This window comes from Meriones unguiculatus, chromosome 3 (assembly GCF_030254825.1).
Source record: "Meriones unguiculatus strain TT.TT164.6M chromosome 3, Bangor_MerUng_6.1, whole genome shotgun sequence".
Lineage (NCBI taxonomy): Eukaryota > Metazoa > Chordata > Mammalia > Rodentia > Muridae > Meriones > Meriones unguiculatus.
The window spans coordinates 30153709-30175614 of record NC_083351.1 but is presented as its reverse complement, the minus strand read 5'-3'; the positions used below and the strand labels follow the sequence as shown (position 1 = coordinate 30175614).

Sequence of the window (21906 nt, the reverse complement as noted above, 5' to 3'; positions counted from 1 at the left end):
GAACCTGTGCACAGGCAGAGGATGCCACTTTTAAATGGATTAGAAATGGCCTTCTAAAACCAAAGGGTTTAAAGAAATGAGGGAAAAAGTCCTTTGATTATCTGCAGGAACACTGCTATAGCCAAGAGGAAATGCATGAAAACCTTGTGGCGGGGATGGTGGCCTAGCATGTTATAGGAAAAGGAAACTGGAACAAACAGTGGGACACAGGAAGGACACGGGCTTCTGCAAAGAACTGAGATTATGTCTGACAGGGCCTATGAGTCCTGGCTGTTCTAGAGCGAGCTATGGAGATCCTCCTGCCTCTGCCTCAAGAGTACTACCAGGCCTTGCTAGGTCTCTTGCATTCTATGTTCTAAGGTGGAAAGCATGCAGCAGAGAGCTTACAGATGACACAGGTGTCAGAAGCCTAGGCACACCAGTCTGGAGTGGCCAACATGGGACTCACACTCACTGGACATGGAGGGTGAGTGTGGTAAAGGTGACTAGGGCCTGTGAATAATGGTGTGGCTTTAATGAACATGGGCCTCCAGTTGGCTGTTTGGAGACTAGGTGTGGCTTTGCTGGAAATTGTTCCTGGGAGTGGGCTCTGATATCTCCAAAGACTTGTAGCCATTTTGAGTTTATGATCTGCCTTGTGGATTGATGTGATGCAGGTGGACCTCTTGTCCAAGGCCAGCCTGACCTACATCGTGAGACTATAGTAGTCTATTCTAACCTGCTGATACTATGGCAGACCAACTTTTTAAAAACAAGGTACCTATCCATGGTGTTGTCACAGCAGTAACATCCATTAGAGGCTGAAGGAAGCTAGCTGCCCACTTCAGCAACCCTAATCCCTTAGGCAACAGCAGTATGCACGAACAGACAGGCCTGCCCTTACCAGCAGCCTCCTTATTAATAAGCGCAGTAACTGTTCCTTTTTCCACAGGGTTTCTCCGTGTGGTCTTGGCTGTGGACCAGGCTGTCCTCAAACTCACAGCTCTGCCTGCCTCTGCAAAGTGCTGGGATTTAAAGGTGCCACACCACCAGGCCTCATCCCACCCTAACATTCTTAACCTTTGTTTTTGATGCTATTGCTTCATTTCAGAGTCTGAGCTCCCTCTGGATCACATCTTTTTCTGGTCCTCACATTTATTCCTTGGCCATGACCATGAACTCCAGTAGCCACATGTCTGTCACACAGCAGACTTCTATCAGCATATCTCAACTCCAAGCTGGTCCCTGATATCCACCAGACACTAGCCATCTAAGATTGGATGGCATCTGTCCATGTTATCTATTAATTCCTCCCTCCCTTCACTTCCAATGATGAAAACACCTAGTTTTATACCCTTTCTTTTGGATTTCTGTCCCAAGTCTCTTGGACTTGTAGATCTGGTCACTTCACCTTGTTATCCAAAGGCATTCTAAAACTGTATCCCCTTGGTCATCTTTCTTAGCAACTATGACCATAGTCAATTTTAATGTCAATTTGTCACATGTCCCCTAGCTATGGCGAACCACAATCCAAAGAGACACCTGTCCTAATTTCCTTGACATGGTCAGACCCATCCCAAACTGGAGGCAACACCTTCTGTAGCAGAGCAGATAAACGGGCGTGGTGGAAGGAAGACTGCTCCCTTGACTTGCCCTCTTGCTGCTGAGCCAATTCCATGCTGGTTACCAGAAGCAGTACTCCAAAATTTCTACTGTCTTTCAAGGAAGCTCTCCAGAAACCTTCCAGGTTCTTGGCAGGAGGTTGCTGAGGCACCTAGCTCCAAGGACTGAGCAACTACCAGGCTCTAGATTTATCAGGTGATCCAGCTGTTGTGACTACTTTAATATGAAAATGACCTGGTAAATTCTTTAATACATGTATGTATACTCATCTCACTGTTGTTTCTCTAGAAAATTAATACAAACACCTACACACATTCAATATTGTTTTACGGTCTACATTATGGATACACTCACAACTATAAACATCTTAACAGTAACTTCTTTCGTCGCTACACTCTTGGCAACAGTATTTTCAGAAACCATCATGGCTGCTATTAGCCAACACTAACATATCTCAGTGTATTTACAACAAAATGACTGAAGTCTTCCACCAATTCTTATTAGGTCCCACTACAAAGAATAGCCCTAAAAAATTAAAAAAGACGTGGTTGACAAAGAGCAGCCATCCTTCCTTAGCCAGCAGTTCTTTAGGGCAATGCCAATGCACTCCATGGAGCTTTTCTAGAGAAAAACCTCACCCAGACTCGCATAGCACTCTAATAAAACTTCTCTACCAGGGCTGGAGAGGTGGCTCCAAGGTTAAGGGCACTGCCTTCTCTTCCAAAGGTCCTGAGCTCAATTCCCAGCAACCACATGGTAGCTCATAACCATCGATGAGATCTTGTGCCCCTTTCTGGCCTGCTGGCTCACACACAGGTAGAATACTGTATAAATAAACCTTTCTGACTCAAGCCTCTATAGTCAATTTCTTACAGAGTATTCCTGACAGATGAACTCGTCTGTACAATAAAAAATGGACATCAGATTAAGCACCTTGACACTTTGATCTTCAGGAAATGTTCCCATTAATGGGTTATTACCAGTGTTACCTATTTATTTGCAAAACACTTTGGAATCTGGAAGTGACAGAAAGTTACTGAATTATGACAAAACTAGACAGAATATTATTTAAGACCTTTATTAACAGGTGCTTGCAGTTTGTTGACTTTTTTTTGAAAAAATCAAGTTGTAAACTTATTACAAATTAAAAATGAAGTTCTTAAAAATCTCAACTTGACCAGATATGAAACAATTTAAAAACCATTAAAGGTGTATTGAGAAAAACCAGGCCTTTTTTTTTTTTCTTAAAAAACACGTTTGTCATTACCAAAAAGAGACATCTTTAGGTAAAAATAATAAAAACCCCATGCTGCATAGATAATGCAGATAGTTCTAGTGTATCTGGTCAACGGGCAAAAAGCAAGCACTTAGGTCTTCAGCTCCAATCTTTGTTCATTTCTTATTGCTGGAATTTCATATTCATTTCTTCTTGTTGGATGACCAAACTGCAAAGAAAAGACTCTTATTTAATTACCATCCTCTGAAATCTTCAAATAGTGAAGCACACTCTAGGGTCATGTCAATCACATTTTAGCTACCTGATTTTACTTTAGCCTAAGGATGATCTACAGCAGGAGTGGGCATAATGCACTGTGAATGCATGGGGAAGATCATTTGCCACCTAGTACAGTACAGACAGAGGGGAGAAGATAATAATCCCACAGCAGCAAATAAAGCCAAATGTAAGCTAAGTGGAGCAGACCTGTGATTTCCAGGCTGGCTTCAAAATCAGAGATCTGTTTCTGCTGGGATTAAAGGTAGGCATTACTACACCTGGCAAGGCTACTTTTCAAAACCTTGAAAATGCATAACACTGTCTTCAGAGCACAGGGAAAAAGGCTTTGCTTAGCTTTTTGCTAAGCAAAGATCTCAGAGTTGATTCAGAAATGCAGGCAGCTCACAGTCAAAACTTACAAGACTAGGATCTAAAGGGGGACATCTGTCTAACTGGCATTAGAGTGAACAACACCATAATAAAATGGGTTGTCTTACTTTATTACTGTTAGTTTCTTTTGTGCTAGAGGCCAAAGCATGCCCACTTACCCGGATGATGGTAGAGATGGTAAGCCGGCATTTACTCAGCCCCGCCCTGCTCAGCCTCGGGAGCGGACGAATTCTCAGCTGGTGGATCGGCTGCTTTTGTCTCTTTGCCATCTTGTGGTTTAGGGTTCTCTGGGCGTCTGCGTCGGTAATTGAAGTTGCGGCGATACCGACGTTGAGGTGGCTGCTGACCTTGGGTCTCATCTCCTTGATTTTCCTTGTCCTCTTCATTGCCATCCTCTCTAGGCTGTCTTTGGCGAGGAGGGCCCCTGAAATGAGTATTATATAATTTGAGGAACAGTAACAGCTTTCCTCTGTTAGCCAACCACAAATGCTAATATTTTGTTGCACTGACATATTTTTTTAAAGTGGTCTTTCATACAGCTTAGCAAAAATGTAAGTTACTCTCAAAGTGTATGAGGATACCAAGGCCAATAAAGCTGAGCCTACTGCTCAAACGCCTGGAAACAACCATGCTAGTGCACTGACTCAAAACTTTTGACTCAACTTATTTTCTTGCTAATAACTATCCTTCAACTGCACTTTAAATCTACCATTTCTAAAATCCTTGACCCCACATTTTCTTACTGATACTTGTTTCCTTTCCATCTTATATTTTCCACATGTCTTTTTAAAAAAGATGTATTTATTATGTATATAGTGTTCTACCTGCACGTGTGCCTACACAACAGAAGAGGGCACTAGATCTCATTATATATCATTGTTAGCCACCATGTGGTTGCTGGGAAATGAACTCAGGACCCTCTGAAAGAGCAGCCAATGCCCTTAACCTTGGATCCATGTCTCCAGACCCATTCTTAAAATCTGTTAGTTTGCTCATGAACACACAATTAAGAGTTTTATAGCATGCACTGGTGCACGAGGAACAGCATGTTTCATTTACTGCTTTAACACTTAAACCGACAAGCTATCTATTGGAAGTGACCCAGTTGTGGCACGGTTGAAAAATCCTACACTTTAAAAAAAATGTGTTACCATAAAATGAGTTCGAGGGGCTAGAGAGATAGCTCCATGGTTAAGAATACTTGTTTACAGACAACCAGTGTTTGATTCCCAGCATTCGATAGACTCATAACCAACTGTAACTGCAATTTCATGAGAACCTACATGCTCTTCTGATTTCCATGGGCACCAGACATATATACATATAGGCAAAATTTTCATATACATGAAGAAATAAAAAAACTTTCCAAAATTAATTTCAAAAATTAGAAACATCAGCTGTAACAAATCAAAGAACTTTTAAAAGGTGCAATTTCTATCTTTACGGAAGGCAAGCATACAACTAAAAACACTACCAAAAAGTATTTTGCTCAAAATACCAGTGAAACCAGGAAGATATTTTGAGAAGTTCTACAGTGTAATAAACAAGAATATTCTGTTGTTGACACCCGTAGAGTGACATAGAGACTGCTTTAAGAGCATGCTTTATACTTATGTTGTAAATAAAGGGTGTGGCATTATAAGAGCCACCAAAAAATGGACAAGAAGAATAAACACAATAAAATAACACCCACTAGGGGGTTGTTGAGATGACCCAGTGGTTAAGAGTTCTTGTGGTCTGTTCCCAGCACCCACAACTACCTGTTCTTAACATCAGCTCCAGGGATCTGGCCTCTGACCACAAGGGTGAGGCCATACATGTGTTGGGTGCACATGCAAAACATTCAAATAGCATAAATCTAAAAAATATATTCACACCGTACCCCTCCACAATAAACCTGCCACCACTCCCCAAGAAAGGGCTTCTTGGTATAGCCATGGCTTTCCTGCAACTCACCTTTGTATATCAGGCTACCTTCAAACTCAAGAGGTCTGCCTGCCTCTCCCTCCACTGCCCGGCTCTCTATTCAGCTTAAGTAAAAACACAGGACTTTACTACTATCACTCAGGAGGCAGAGGCAGGTGGATCTGACTCTATCTTTGAATTTGAGAGTAATCTGACTTACAGAGTGTTTCACAACAGTCAGGGCTCCATACACAGAAAAACTCTGCCTCAACACAAACAAGTAAAAACATAGAATAGCAGGTGTGGTGGTGCATACCTTTTAATTGTAGGCCTCAGGAAGAGGCAAGCAATTTGAGGTTTAGGCCAGGCAGAATCAGCAGGAGAAACACTGCCTCAAAAATAATAAATCACACCACCACATGGCAAATAACCTCGGACATGACCATGCTGGGCACCATGGTGCATGCCTTTCATCTTAGCTACTCAGGAGACCAGGCAGGTAGTTTGAGGCTAGCAGTACAGGCAATTCAGTTAAATCGTATTAAACAACAACAACAACAACAAAAACCCAGGGGGAGGATCTGAGATACTGCTCAGGTGGTAAAGTGCTCACCAACCAAATATGAGGACCTGTATTCAGATCACCACAACCACACAAAAAGCTTGGTGGTTGACAATGCCTGTAACCAGCATCAGGGCCAGAAACCAAGAGCTTATTGGCCAGCCAGTCTAACTCAATGAGTTCCAGATCCAGTTAAAAAACTGACAGAAAGATGCTTCATGTCAACACACACACAAACACACCACACACACGTTGGGAAGAAAACTAACTGGTGCTTGTCATGGGATTCAATCCCAAATTCTGTGGTGGGGATGAGAAACACAGTCTCCACGTTTGTAGGACGTGCTATTGTTATATAGCTATATATAACCTCACTGGGTTTAACACCTAAAGCTCTAGCCACAAATGAGACTATGCTATGCCAGCAATATGCTATCAGCAACACTGAAAGTCCAACAGAATTAGTGCTCATGAAGCTTTTCCTCAATCATTCTAATAGTTCCTTTTCCTAAAATACCTATTACACAGGGCTTTCTATACTAAAGTAAAGTAGGTACACAGGCTCTGTGTGCGCTCAGGCTGACTCCTGTATGTTGTGATAGGCAGCAGACCCTCACCTTTCTTCTCCAAGTAAGCATGCTTTAGAGACTGCTGTTTGAACTACTATTATCTTCTCAAGGATAGACAATTTGGAATTCCACACCCTTGCTTTAAAAATAAAAACAAAATCCCACATAAAGTAGACCTCAAGTACACAATTCTACAACATGCTGTTTTAAAGCAGTACCCAACATACGAAGAATAAACTTGCAAAGATTACTAACTTCAAGGTCACTTCTTTCATAAATCAGTGAAAGAGAATGTAAAGTTTTAACTCAGGAAGCACAATGCTGGAGAGGCCTAACATCTGGCTGAAGGGCATTAACAGAAACAGGTTACGATGGGGCATACCTGCGGAATCGTGGTCTGTAACCCCGATACATGTTCTGTCTCACTGGTCTACCTTGCTCTCCTGCACCCTGGTTGTCAGCACCCTGAAAAGACATTAGAGAATATTGGTTCAATAACAAAATCCCAATCAGGCAAATTCAAACTTTTGCTGTTTTGTCTCACTACATGGCCCCCAGTTGTACTGGAACTTGATATATGTAGACCAGGTCAACCTCAAGAGTTCACTCGCCCCTGCCTCCAGAGTGCTGGATCAAAGACACACACTACTACGGACCAGATAAATTCCAACTCTTGATGCAAGACATCTAATAATTACGATCACAACATAAATTAACAAGCCTGGTGTTTCTTCACAATCAAAAGTACATTCTGTGGGTAACAAACCCCGATTTAGGAAAAAATTTCCAGGGGAGAATTCTTTCTCAAAAGCTGTTACAGGAATAGGGAGGGCTGCTGCTAACTCAGCATTTACCTAGCATGCTCAAGGCCCAGGCTCAACTCTCTACAACAGAAAAATGCTGTTAATCCTTTTTACGTTTTGGCACTTACCTCCATCACTTCTCCTTGCACAGGAGGGTTGGAATACTGTGGTCGACGCCCATAGGGTCTCCGCATGTAGTAAGGTGGGAACCTTCGCCTGCGATAGGGCCGGCGCTGTTGGGCCTGGCCTTCAGGAGCGCTTTCCGATCCTTCGTTCTTTTCCCCACTCTCACTATTCTGGTAGTTTTGCTGGTAATTGCGTGGAGGACCCCTACGACGTGGATAGCGTCTATAATGGTTACGGTCTGCTGCGTATTTACTGCCTTGAACTGGAACTCCTCCAGGGCCTGTAACATTTGCTGCCTCCGCACCCTACAAAAGTCATTATTTATTGACAATAACGAAGGAAATCCAGATATTCAATAAATTTCACACAAGCTGGGGAGGGGAAAAACAAAACAAAACAAAACCCAAGAGAAAACAAAATGGAGGGTCGTCTGCATGGGCAGTGGGTGCATAAGAATGACTACATCATCAGCTCCTCACTGTTCTGAAGAGACTGCTCTCTAACTGCAGCCAGCACATTAGGCTCCATGTACTCGTGTTCATGGTCACCAGAACACATCATCCATCCAATTAGAGCCACCATCCACACGGATGACATCTCCAAAAGATTTCCATACCGAAGTCAAACCTTTACACAAAAGCATCCTCACCTTTTCTCCTTCAACAACATCAAACTCCACAGTCTCTCCATCTCCTACACTGCGAAGGTACTTCCTGGGGTTATTCTTCTTTATGGCAGTCTAGTAATATCATTCCAAAAATAGATTAACAGGGGAAAAGAATGTGCTTTTTCATTCAAAATGTACCAGCGTCAATATCATTTTTAGCTTGGATATATACTTAACATTTGCTTTACATAAGACCAAACTATCAATAATTTAGAAAAGCAGGGACCAAGGTTACCCCCAACCTCAACCAAAAGACTCCAATCTTACAAGGCCCCAGCATTTTACCACTATTTGCAAAACTAAAATAATATAATACTCAAGACAGACACAACAATGTGTAAGATGCTTTTTAGAAAAGCATCACATGTAAAGCTGGGAACAAAATGAAGTCTCCATCTATCCCCCAAAGACTGCACTTAATAGTAGAAGCTAGCCCAACACATAGCCAGTTTAGATGACAGGCGAGTTTAGTTTTACATGCTTCAACTTTGACCATTACCAACTCTTAACCCTTTACCATATCAAACTCAATTACAAATGTCAACCAAAATCCCTTCCATCCTATCTATGAATACTTCCATGGAAATGCATTTCACATATATCTATATCACTCTTTATTTTTCTCTCCATATGGGACTGTTGGTTATCACCTCCCCAGAAAACAGTTAAAAGTCTTAATTATATAGGGCTTAAAAAATTATGAAGTGCCCAAGGTCACACAGCTATTAAGTGGCAGGGGAACTTTTCTAAATCCAGGTCTTGGGACTCCAAATCCCACGTTCATTCCACACCACAGCAGTATCCATTACAGGATCACTCATGCATTTCCATTCCAGAGGAGGCAGGACAACCAACAAATCTGAGGCCAATTAAGCTCCGGTGCCCAGAACTGCAGTCTACTTGATACACCACCACGACCTCAGCAGCCAAGTCCCAAGAACAACTCCATGTTTAAACCACTTGCAAAATAAATAGGAAAGCATATTGGTGACACTTTGTGGATGTAAAATACAACTGGGTGAGTTGAGTCAAATAATTGATCTCATCTGTCATCTGAACTGCTGTATAGTTTCATACCTTTTATATGTAGCCAACTCTCAATTACTTGCAGTCACAGGGGATAGCAGAAATATGCATAAAATCCCCAAACATATTAGTATTCATCTTTAGCCCCTTTCCAATCTTTTATGGTTGCCAGTGGCAGCAAGACTAACAAGCCTGGCTGCTTGTCTGTTAAGTCTACGTATTATTTTCAACATGTAACAGGAATAGGTTAACAGTTAATTTACCCAAACAAGAACATTAATCTTTTAATGATAAAAAAAAAAAATCCTGTGTCTGAGAAGCTAATTTACATTTAGAATTTGAATGTTTTACATACTTACATTCCATAGGATTTTGGACATACTAGAAACCTACAGGACTTTCCCTTCTGACTCTCAATGCTGTGTAGGGTTACTTCAAGGAGCTACAAAATGCCAACCTGTTAACCTCTCCTAAGGAGGATGCTGCCACCCGAGCTCTTAGCTATCTGAATAATGGCGAGCACAGAAAACGAACTCTAGGTCTTTTAAAGTGGTTGAAAACTCTGAAAATAACTTTCAATAGTGGATAAACAGTCCTAGTAAAAAGCTGATTAGGCAATGACATTATTCCCTAACCTACTTCATTTTATGGAGACAAGCCTGATGGTGGCAGTGTACCACTAACTTGGTAGCATCTTACTTTACCAATAATTCTTAATTCTTCAATGTCAGTCATTCTTCTAGTCAATATGTAACTTCTTTTAAGATTATTTATTTATTTGATGTATGTGAGTACTATTATCTGCATGTACACTTGCATGCCAGAAGGGGGCATAGATCACATTATAGGTGGTTGCTGGGAATTCAACTCAGGACCTCTAGAAGAGCAGACAGTGCTCTTAACAGCTGAGCCATCTCTCCAGCCCCCAATATGTAGTTTCTGTTAGCCAAATGTAAGTTTTCTCCTCCAAAAACACTGGCAGCAAACTAAAGTCATTTCCTGACCAATAACAACTCTTCTGAAATGCTTTCCACTTAATGTTAAACTATTGGTGAGAATTTAAGTTTCCAGCCAACTCTAAAGGCGAAAACAGAACACACTACTATTTTAAAAATGCTTTAGGAAAAATAAAAAGATCTGCCTGCCCTACCGGTTCTGGTTTCCTATTTTCTTCAGGTAACTGTTCTGTGGCTGTCCCATAAAGATTCGTCCTTACCAAAGGCAGACCTGACTCCTAACAGCATCTGGAAATGTCTTGCCAGTGTTTCTGTTTATTTATAGAAACATTATTCAAGCTTAGACTCATGGTGGTTATTTGTCTGAAACTAGGTATGAAAACTGAGTGCCATTAGTTGAACAGACTCAACACTTTAAAGCTATAATTATTAATGAAACCCTAATCAAAACCTTTTAAAATTAAGTGGACTCACCAACGCAATGCTTCATTCTACACTTTAGTCATGGTTTTACTCTCTCAGAATCAGGACTACATAAACTCATCCTTGGACTTAACTTTTAGCAAAGAACCACAGCTGAGAACACACCCACAAGCCTGGCACCAGAAGTGCAGAGAATCTACATAAGCACTCACCTGGTGTACAAATACGTCTTCCTTGGTGTCATTCCTGCAAGACAGAACAAGATTAACAAGTGAAAGCCTGAATGCATGTTTCAGTACCCAAGACAGCGGACACCCCCAATTTCCTGACTTCCTAGCTGTCTAGAAATAAGTTAAAATAATTTGCCATTTTAACTTTTTTAAGTGTGGGCAGAGGCAACAACATTGGGAACCTTAGAGAAACTAATTTGCATACTTTTATTGATCAGCTTTACCCTCTCACTATTAGTGGGACAGTGAAAACGTAAGCTCCGTGAACTGTTTTAAAGAGTAAACTACTAGAAATAAATAGTAATAAGCCCACTCACTACCTGTAAGATTAAGCCAACAGGTACAGACGTGAAAACCAACACCTCTCACTCCTTACCTATTAAACATTAACAATAACCTGGCACACACCTTTATCTATAAACCAATATTACTAACAGTAGTCATTCACTTCCTCCTCACCATTTCTAACCTCCAAATCCTCCAAGGTAAAACAAACAAACAACAAACACACAAAGAAGCCCCCAGAAACAACAGAGAATGAAACAATGTAAACTATGTACACTTCAATTTCACCTAACAATTGTTTGTTTATAGCACACACATCCCCTTTTCACCTCCCTTCACAGACAAGTAAAAAAAATGGCCAACAAATAAATATACAGCAAAGCTTTATTTTTGTGACAGTCTCAAGCCCAGCCTGATCTTCAGAGTTCTATTCCAGCTTCCACAGTGCTGGCTGAGATTAGCTACAGGAGTTTACCAGGAATCCAGACAGTGTCCTTTCTTAGATGAGTATGGTGTGATAAAATTATTGTATAAAATGCAGCAGTTGACTGTATGAACATCTGAATAAGCGGAGCCCAGCATACTAGGTTAAAGTTCAGACAGGAACTGAACAAGTCTTAAGACTAAAGGACCACCTAGTGAAGACATTTAGGCTTTCCTGGGACAAAAATGGAAGAAACAGACTAATTGGAAACTGAAAGCAAGAATTCATTAGGGACCTGAAAAACCACTTGGACAAACAGACTTCTCCATTAGTCCCACTCCACCCTCTTCACTATTAGTAAGCCAGAGAAACGGCTCAGCATTACTTCTAATATTGGTATTAGTTTTTAATGATCAAAGATACCACTGACATACTATTGAAAAGTAAAGACTGCACAAAAGAATTCATTCAAAATGAGTTCAAATTTGTAGAGAAAGTAATAGCTCCATTTCCACAAAATCACTGATTTGTTGGAACAGAACAATTGCAAATCTTTTTTTTGAGACAGGGTTTCTCTGTGTAGTCTTGGCTGTCCTGCAACTTGCTCTGTAGACCAGGCTGGCATCAATTTGTTAGTTCCAGAACACCCAGGACTTATATAACAGACACATGCCACTAACAAACCAATACCCTACTATGTTTTCATATTAATTAAACTCAGTATGTGAAACCTAAACTTATTCTTACCAATTTAAATTTGCTGTCTATTGTTTGTGTATATTTAGACATACATAGTCTCAATACATAAAACAGACTGGCCTCAACTTAAACCCAGAGTAATAAAATGTTATATATCTAGTTAGGATAGCTTTTAAAAATAGCTATAATTTTGCCATGATGCTGGCAATATGACAGTGTCATTTCCTATTATTTTATAGAGATATACTGAAATATAGAAACCTAAACCACAAACACAGCAGCTACTAGCAGTGACTAGAACAGCCTACTGAAGAATATCAAAGTGTCTGTAGATAGCAGGAAGAGTGACAATTCCAATTTCATCCAAGATGAAAAAGCATCAGCTTGAACACACTAAATCAACGTAGTTATAGCTTATTAACGACTGAGGGAAAACACTGTAGGAGGTGCAGAGACGGCTCAGTGGTTGAGAGAACCAGGCTTGAATCCCAACACTTACAAACCACCTGCCACTCCAGTTCCAGGAGAGTCAATGCCCTTATGGGCTCTGTGAGCACCAGGCAAACGTGGTGCACAGTATATCCAGCAGCCTGTATTACTGAAGATTAACCTGTAAACATCACACTCATCCACTTAGCCACCACCTTTCAGCCCATATCTTACCTTTTGAGGCATATAAATAACATGTGTTTCTTCTAATTGTAGGATGACTAGCAGTAACAAGAATTCCTATATGCTTTCCTGGTGTAGGTCAAGGACAAATGCAGCTTCCCCGCTTGATTACTATCTGCGCCACAAACTACACAGCAATAAGCAATATATTAAGAGTTTTATTAAGTAAACCTCTAAAACATGTATTGGATATCAATCAAACCCTAGCTCTCCACAATTACTGCTTCTATTCAACCTACTCAGACCCAACTTCCTAAAGTTAAAAGCAAACTTAACAGGAAATAAATAAATAAATAGAGCTTCCTTAGAGAAATTATCCATCATACTGCTGGGGATTGACAAACAAAATATTAATGAAGTACTTTTTCCAAGCCTTGAAACTTGCCCTAAAATCACAAATCCCATAAATAAAACTCTTTATTTGTTGTCTAGCTAGGCATATTTCTCAGACATGACCATAAATGCTTCCAAGGATTTTGACAAAGCTGAAGGCCACCTAACTCTAACTACAGTCTCAGTATAAGGAAAATAGCAGGCTAATATACTCACTGCTTTTTCTGGAGCATTTTAAGGATAAATGAGTTTACTCGGCAAAAGGAGGGAAAGTTCCACTACAGGATGAGACTAGGTGAACAGCTGACTTGCATCATCTTAAGATGGGTGGTTAATACAGGTAGCTCATTCTTCAAGTCTTCTGTGCAGCCAAGAGTCCCAGCAATCAGACAACCTCTTACATGTCTTAAATACTGTCAAGGAGTCCTCAGGCCTTCTTGTGCAAACCAATTTTAATAGGTAACAAACATTAAGAGACTTCTGAGATAAAAACAACCAAGGTGACTTTAAAAGCTCAAGAAATTTTGTTCAAAACCTTTCCAAGCTACAAATCGTCCATTTTTATCAAGGACACTGTATTAAAATACTTCAGGGCATTGCAGTATTACAATATAGACTCAGCAAGCTAGGCATGGTGGTGCACACCTTTAATCCCAGTGCTCAGATCTCTGAGTGAGGCTAGCCTGGTCTACAGAGCTCCAGGACAGCCAGGGCTACAGAGAAATCCTGTCTCAACCCCTTCCCCCCAAAAAACCCTCAGCTTTATTTTTGGAATATGAAAATGTATTACTACCATCAATATGCTTCTTGTCTTTCCTTCCCACAGGGCCAAGAGACACACTAGCTACCTAACCTGAAAGTGGGCTCTCTCTAGGAATGCTACCACCCAACAACCAGTTTCACTTTTCCCTCAATGAGGCTCAAGCAGTCATGGCAAAAACTGTGATTTTCATGCTGTTTTTGATGAGCTGGACCCCAACCTTTACTTTCCCTAGAATTCCCTTTTACATTTCAAGCACCTTCAGAGGGGTTGGTCTTCTTCATGGCTGTGCCCAAGTGGGCTTTCTTGAATCATTTAATGTGCCACTTCCGGTCCTATTATTACCACAGAGTATGAAGACCAACCACCTGCCCACCCTGCCAGATCAAATCTCAACAAGTAAAAAGCAGCCCCCACCTCCCACCAAGCCTCTCACTACCAAGCCATGTGTGGTGATAAACACCTTTGATCCCGGAGGCAGACAGGCAAAGTTCCAGGACAGTCCAGGGCTACACAGAGAAACCCTGTCTCAAAACAAACAAACAAACAAGCAAACAAACAAACACCCCAACCAACCAAGATGTACACCAGGTCAGGTGGCACACACCTATAATCTCAGCAACTCCTCTCAAAAGACATGTTTTCTTAACTCAAAAAACAACAAGAGCTGGGTGGGGCAGCCTGTAATCCCAGCACTCCGGGAGGCAGTCAGGTGGATCTGTGAGTTCAAGGCCAGACTGATCTACAAAATGAGTGCAGGACAGCCAAAGCTACACAGAAAAGCCCTGTCTCAAACAAACAAAACCCTAAATTCCTCAACTGTACCTCAATCTCAGTACAGGATAGTAAGGAAGTTCTTTAATTTGCAAACCGACTTGGCACACTAAACTAGAATTTGCAGCAACTCCAGACCCTATGAAATACAGTAAAGGGTCACCTGTCATACCCGAGGACTATTGTCGTCAAACAAAAACTCCAGTGTAGATCACCTGTGAAGTCTTTAAATAGCTAAGAATAGCCAGTTACCCTAAGAAATTATCTGCAAGTATGTGGACAAGCTCCAAACTGAAAATGGCTAGGATCTATTTTCAAGGCTTTCGTGTAACGCAGCAGTTGAACAAATACTCCAGAATACTAAGTTCAAATCCTGCCTCTACTACTTGTTTTTTAATGAGACATACCACTCAAACCTTTGTTTCCAAGGAACAGCACCTAAATCCTCAAAGGCTTTTATGAGTAAATAAATTAGATCATCTTAATCACTTAATAACAAACTTAGTAAGAGTCCCATTATTGTTATTGCAGTCACTAGTCACATACATACATGTAAACCCCAAATGAAGGATCCTTAGAGGAAGACTAACAGACAAATTAGAGTCAGGACATAAAGCTAAGCTTTTTAGAACATAGCTAAAAAGGTCTATGTACACAAGTCAGGCAGAAATGGGAGTGAGTCTTGCATGAAGAGTGGGCCAGGGAGAGGGCTCAGCTGGAGACAGTGCTTGCAAAGCTGACAAAATTTGAATCCCCAGAGCCTATGTAAAAATTCAGATGCAGTCTGTCTTCTGACCTGCATCCAAGTGCTGGTAGCACAGGCATGCCCGCACACAAACATGTAAACGTTTCTCTTAACAGAGTATGGTTGAAAGAAAAAAACAAGAGAGAAAATAAATTCTACCATTGAGCTACACAACCCAAGCCCCTTAACTCTTGCCACTATAAAAAAGACACATTCCACTGAAAAAAATGTTCTGGATTCACTGCTTACCTAACAATGTTTTAGGAGCATGGACCACTCTCTACATCTAATAAACTGAAATAGTAATTTGGGAAAAGGATGCAAATAAACTAAGTCACATGCTGTTTTGGGAGAAGGAGGGACACAGTATTCAAAGAGATAGAAACTCTACTCTTCTGCCTGAGTGCTGGTGTTTAAAGGCGTGTAACACCAACACAGGCATTTTATTTTAAGGCCAGGGTCTTGGTATGTAATCCAGACTGTCCTTAAACTGTCCTAAGTAGCAGAGCATGACTCCTGGGATTACATGCATGTATCAAAATGCTTTTCTATGCAGTGATTTGGGCCAAACCCAGGACTTCAGGCACACTAGACAAACACTCTATACCAATGGAGTTACATGCCCAGGCCCTTTATTTGAAAAATTTACAATAAAACCAACAGCACTGGGGGAAGGGGGGGGAAGAAGGGAGCCTTAGGACAAATAATTCTGACCAGGTTATAGTAATTCAGGCTATAACAACCCCCTTATTAAAGGCAGAAGAGATAAAATAGCTGAAGAACCTAGAATGCATAATCCAGAATTCACAGTGCATTCCGAATACCTGAGCACCTCTAGAGTCAAGTGTTTCCAGCATTTGGTATTCTACACTTTTCCTAATTAGGACAAACCTCTAGTTCACTGGAAACAGACTTTACAGACTTATCTCATTAAAAACAGCATCAATATAATGGCCTGCTTAGAAACAAAACACATTTAACTAGTTAAAACCAGTAACTGAGGTTAAGATAGTCTAACAAAGAATCTTCAAAAAAAGCCAATTACAGCTAACTTGCCCAGAAGGATGATCAACTAAGTGGATACTAAGGCCATGGTCAATGACTAATCTACACAATGCACAACTACTGACTGAGGAATACTCATTTTGTATTAAAACTGCTTTTAAAATGTGGTAAGCTTAGGCAAATACTAAAATTTATTAAATGCATACATACAAAACCAATTTACCCAACTGGAAAGGCTACCAAGGAGGGATAGCTAGCTAGCTACAATGAGCCAAGGCTTAGAACTGTCCTTTGGAAGGTAGAGTACAGACTATTCCCAGCATCATCTGGGACTTTTAGGATGGAAACCTCAACCAAAGCATGAATAATGATCAGTTTAAAAGCCACCAGGAAAACAACCACACACAAGCAGCTCACTAGTAACCGATTGAAAAAACATGGAAAATGTAGCACTGGTCAGGAAAGCAAACAGCCTGTGACAGTAGAAATCCTAGACTGGGAAAACAAAATGTTTCCCTCTAACTGCAACTGTAGAGAACAGACCATTAAGTGATTGTAATCACTTCTGCTTAAGTGTTTCCACAACACTGTATAGTTCATCAATGAACGTTTTTCTTCATCACTCCGTTATTTTTAAAAGCCTAGCTGCCCATTTGGTAGTGTCCACCTCAAAAGCGCTCTGTGTCACTCTTAAGCGTTCTTTTCACCATCTACTTATTTAACGCCTTCTAAGCAAGCATGTAAGAGAGAAAATGCTGAAATGGCGCCAAGTCTCACAGCTGTACGGCCAGGATTGCTGTTGGCACTCGCGGTGCTCTACACCCATGCAACTGTACTAGCCTTGGCAGCCATCTTGAAAAAGATGCCGGGCTCACAAGGGAGCCCACAGTGCACTGCCTGCACTTACCACCGCGGGCTACAAACCATTTTCTGGATCTATGAAGATGTAGTTTACAACTATAAGCCAAATACAATAAAGGTTAAGTTCCCAAGGGCTTAAGGCCACTCCAATAAGCTACAGCTAAGCCTAACAAAAATTGATTTGATCAGCATGATTCCCTAACAAGGAAGTAGGAGAAATAAAAATTGAGGAAGAACCATTTCCTTTCAAACCTAATACTTGCCGTCTGGACAAATAAGAGCCCTCCCTCTCCGGCTAAAGGAGGTCCACAGAGAATGTGCTCGAGGAACTAAATGGATCGCATATTTGAGTGGCCTAAACAAAGACAACATAACCTTACAGAACCGATACCATCTCATGCACCTGACATGTCAAATCACGCTCCCCAAAAGGTTAATAAGGTGAAAAATCACCTGCATGTTAATTAGCGGGTCACATTCTTACATAGCAATTTCAACCAAGCGGAAAAGGATGTCAAGGTTAAAAAACGTGCTCAGCCCGGAGTTGCCTCAGTTTGAGGCAAGGTAACTGTTAAGGCACGGCTCACGGGCCGCGCTTGCCTTGACCTGCTTTGTGCCATACTTTGAGGCTAGCTCGAGATCGGTATTTAACGGCAAAACAAAGCAAGCCCCACGGACCCACGGCTCCCGTCACCCAAGGAAGAACACCAAGGTCCCGAGCCCCTCCCTGTCAGGCCCATGCTGGCCCTGGCGATTGCCCATGCAGGAGGAGGGCCCGGCCTTTCTACCCCGGCAGCTCACCTGTTGATGAAACCGTATCCGTTCCTTACATTGAACCATTTTACTGTTCCCAAAACCTTCGTTGCTGGAAAACAAAGCACAACAACGTCCCATCACCGGGGGGGCCCTGGAAGCCGGTCCAGGATCCGGCCCGCGGGCCCCGGCCGCCGCCCTCGCCGCACACGTGGGTGCGCCGGCTCAGCGCGGGTCCGAGGTGGGTGTGCGCCCGGGCGCCGAGCACGTGAGGCCCGGGAAGGCGGCCCGCGCCGCTCCGGCTGCGTAGGCGGCGGGGCGGGGAGCCCGCGCCGCACGAGGGCCCCGGGCGGGTGGGCGCGGGGGAGGGGCGGCCGCGGCCGGAGCGGCGGCGGGAGCCCGGCGCGCGCGCGCCGCGGGCCGCGGGGGGGAGGGGCGGCCGCGCCGTCGGTGGCTCGGGCCGCGTCGCCTAACGGTCCGGCCCGCGGCCCCACCCCCGGTCCCCCCTCGGGCGCTCACCGATGACCTTCTTGTCCCCGCCGGCGGGCGCCGCCGATGTGAGGCCGCCCGGGCCGCCACTCCCCGCGCCGCTGCCCGTGGAGCCGGGCTTGGTGTCGGCGGCGCTGAGGGCGGCGGCGGGGGCGGCGGGCGGCTGCTGGGTCTCGGCCTCGCTGCTCATGGTTGCGGTGATGGTGACTGGGGCCGGCGGCGACGGCTGCGGCTCCTCCCGGGGTGTGATGGTGACTAGGCCGGCGGCGGCGGTGGGGCTCTCAGGGCTCTCTGGGGTCCGCTCTCCGCTCCCGCTACCGATCGAACTAGCGAGAATGGCGGGACGGGCGGGATAAGCCCCGCGGTAGACCCGCCCTCGTCCTCTCTCATTGGCTGGTGTCGTCGTCAATCGCACCACCTGACCTGGTTCCTAGCGCCTATTGGCTCGGGCTCCGCGGCTCCTGCGCTCTCATTGGCTCCTTTGGCGACTAATTTGGCCGACCCACAGCCGCTCCTGCCTCCGCCGCCATAGAGACCGGAACTAGAATGAGCTCCTCGGCCGTGAGCACCATAGAGTACCGGGAGGACGCGCAGAGGGAACGTTCCCGCACGAGTGTACGCTCGTCGCGCACGTGGGCCACGGCGGCCGGGCCTACGCGGCCTTTGAGAAGGGGTTCCCTTCCTCGGCTGGGTGATCGCCTCGGCCTGCTTAGTGGCTCGCTCTTTTGGCGGTCCAGTCACCTTGGAGGGACCACGCAGGCGCCCGTGCTGCCACGACTTAGCGCGTTCAGGGCGGGGGGTGATAGTTTGCCCGGGCGAACGAGGAATGTGTTTCATATCGGCCACAAATCAGATCTAATTTCGTCTCACATTTATTGGCTAGGTTAGCCTTTTTTTTTTTTTTCTCCATAAGCAGCGTCGTAGGCAGGGATTGCTATCCCTATTTTCATGCCCTGTACAGGCAGCCCTCCCCGCCTACCTTCATTCATTCTTTATTAGGCGTCTACACTATTGACTGAGGGTTGAAATAGTTTGCCAGTCAGTTTCTGCTTTCTGACAGAGGCAGAAATTTAAACGCCCAACACTTCATACCCGGGTGAGCACGGCCTTTGCGGGGTGGAAGCAGGAAGAGTTGAGTGGTGACATTTCAGGCAGAGGTAGGTTTGTGCAAAGGCCTAGAGAAGATAGGGCCTCAAGGAAAACGCAAAGAAAGGAATTGAGTAGGAACAGAAGGAAACAGAGCCTTTACAGGTGAGCAGGGTCAACTGGTATTTAATGTGAGATTCATCCCGAGGTCACCAGTGAGAAGGGTAGCTTTGGGGTTCTAAATAGGGAGTAGCATCTTAAGAAAGAAAGAAAAGCGCTGCAAAAAAGGAGGCATGGAAGTAGGGAAAACCTGAGATGGCTCAGTGTGTAAAGGCCCTTGAGACCAAATCTGAAGAAGACCCGAATTGTTTCTCTGCGTTCCACATGGTGGAAAGAGAAAGCCTCTTCCTGCAGGTTGTAGTTTGACCTCCCCATGAGTACCTTGGCATACTTCTCCCACCCCGAAGTAAATAAATGTAATAGAGATTACAAAAAGAAAGCTAGTGCAGTAATCCTTAACCATCTAGGACTGCCACTCCCCTCGGTAAAGGCCGCCCTCAGTTGTGAAAATACTCTGGCATCTCTACCATTACTTGTGATTGCTGTAGCTTAAAGCAGGACCAGCAAAATTTTTTTACAAGTGCCAAATACTATGTAAATCTCTGTGGGCTGTTGGGTTACACTGGATCAACTGTAGATCTGAAGGCAGAGGGTACTTGTGTCTGAAATTTTTTTTATTTTGTGTGGGGGTCCACTTTTGTGCCACCATGCACACTAGTCTGGAGGTCAGAGGACAATTTGTCCATTCTCTCCTTTCACCACATAGGTCCCATGCATGGAACTTAGGCCATCCTTTTTGGTGATGGCATCAAGCACTTTGATTGATTGCACCTTGCAGTCTCACTGGCTCTGAAATAATTTACTCACAGAGCTGAACCATTTACTTGTCACAAAGTCATCTTCCTTAAACTGTTTTACTACTTAAAACATTACGGATTTTATCCTTTTATTATGTTTTTTTGTTTGTTTTTGAGACATCTTCCTGTGTAACCCAGGTTGACCTCAAACTCTGAGAGACCCAGCTGCCTGATTAAACACCTGTGCTGCCACACTCGTGGTCTTACTCCTTAACATTCCCCCTAAAGGCCAATGTTCTCTCGGAAACGCTTGAACTTTTTAGTGACTACCTTTATATCCCAGGTCCCTAATGTGGTGTGACTCCTGTGGGTGCATCCCTTGTCCAACCTAACCAGGACCGTTCTGTTTGTTTTTTAGCTGTTACCACAGATGATAAATCCTTCCCACCATTCTGTGAATTCCTTTTGCTACATTCTCTCTGGCTTCTATCCCCTTTTGAGGCAGGGTCTCACTCAGAAGCTCAGGCTGCCTGATACGCATGGTCCTGTCTCTCCTCGGTGGTAGCTATACAGGCATGTGCCCTCATGCCTGACCTTCCCTTGAGCACATATCTACCTAGTGCCTAACAGAATGTTTGGGGTTTGTTTTTGTTTTTTTGATTTGAGACAGGGCCTCACTATGCCTGGAACTCACAGAGATCTTCCTGCCTCTGTCTCTCAAATGCTGGTATTAAAGATGTGTGCTACCATGTCAAGCAATGTAATGTTTTAATGTTTGCTTGTTTCTGTGGTGCCAAGGTTGAAATTAATCACCTTTAATGACACAGTGTGGAAAATGAATCAAAAAAGTGCAGCAGGGCAATCTGGGCAGTAATCCATGTGGGGCAGCAATGTGCAGAGAGCTGGGGACCAGGGCTACTGTTCATCCACCCTCAGCATGCCGTGTAGAGCTGAGATGTCAACAGGATGCAGTGAGCACCTGGACTCCCAGGAGGCTGAGGCAGGAGGATCTCAAGTGATTTAGAGGCTATCCTGGGCTACTATAGTGTGTCCAGTCCAGCATGGACAGAACCCTTAAGAATAAATGAGCAGGGGCTGGGCAGATGGCTCCATGGTTTGATTGCTTGCAGTGCAAGTATTAAGACTGGAGTTTGGGGCCTGGAGAGATGGCTCAGTGGTTAAGAGCATTGGCTGCTCTTCCAGAGGACCCTGATTCAATTCGGAGCACCTACATGGCAGCTCACAACTGTCTAGTCTGTAACTCAAATTTCAGTGGATTCGACCCTCTCAGACAGATGTGTATGCCAAAAACCAAATGTCCATAAAAATAAATTTTAGACTGGGCAGTGGTGGTACACGCCTTTAATCCAGCACTCGGGAGGCAGAGGCAGGTGGATCCCTGTGAGTCT

General features: G+C 43.6%; 1 protein-coding gene across 2 annotated transcripts; it reads right to left on the bottom strand.

Annotated features, from left to right (window-relative positions):
* Window positions 1-2664: 2664 nt before the first annotated feature.
* Window positions 2665-18895, bottom strand: Ybx1 (Y-box binding protein 1). Of its 2 annotated transcripts, XM_021635041.2 has the most exons (8): window positions 18585-18895; window positions 18114-18177; window positions 10737-10770; window positions 8102-8191; window positions 7455-7757; window positions 6906-6988; window positions 3646-3911; window positions 2665-3047 (listed from the first exon to the last, which is right to left on the bottom strand). In XM_021635041.2, the coding sequence occupies exons 1-7, from the start codon at window positions 18742-18744 to the stop codon at window positions 3677-3679; spliced, it is 969 nt and encodes a 322-aa protein (XP_021490716.1). In that variant the 5' UTR covers window positions 18745-18895; the 3' UTR covers window positions 2665-3047; window positions 3646-3676. The 2 variants fall into 2 exon arrangements, with proteins under 2 accessions (XP_021490716.1, XP_021490718.1); XM_021635043.2 differs by lacking the exon at window positions 8102-8191.
* Window positions 18896-21906: the final 3011 nt, after the last annotated feature.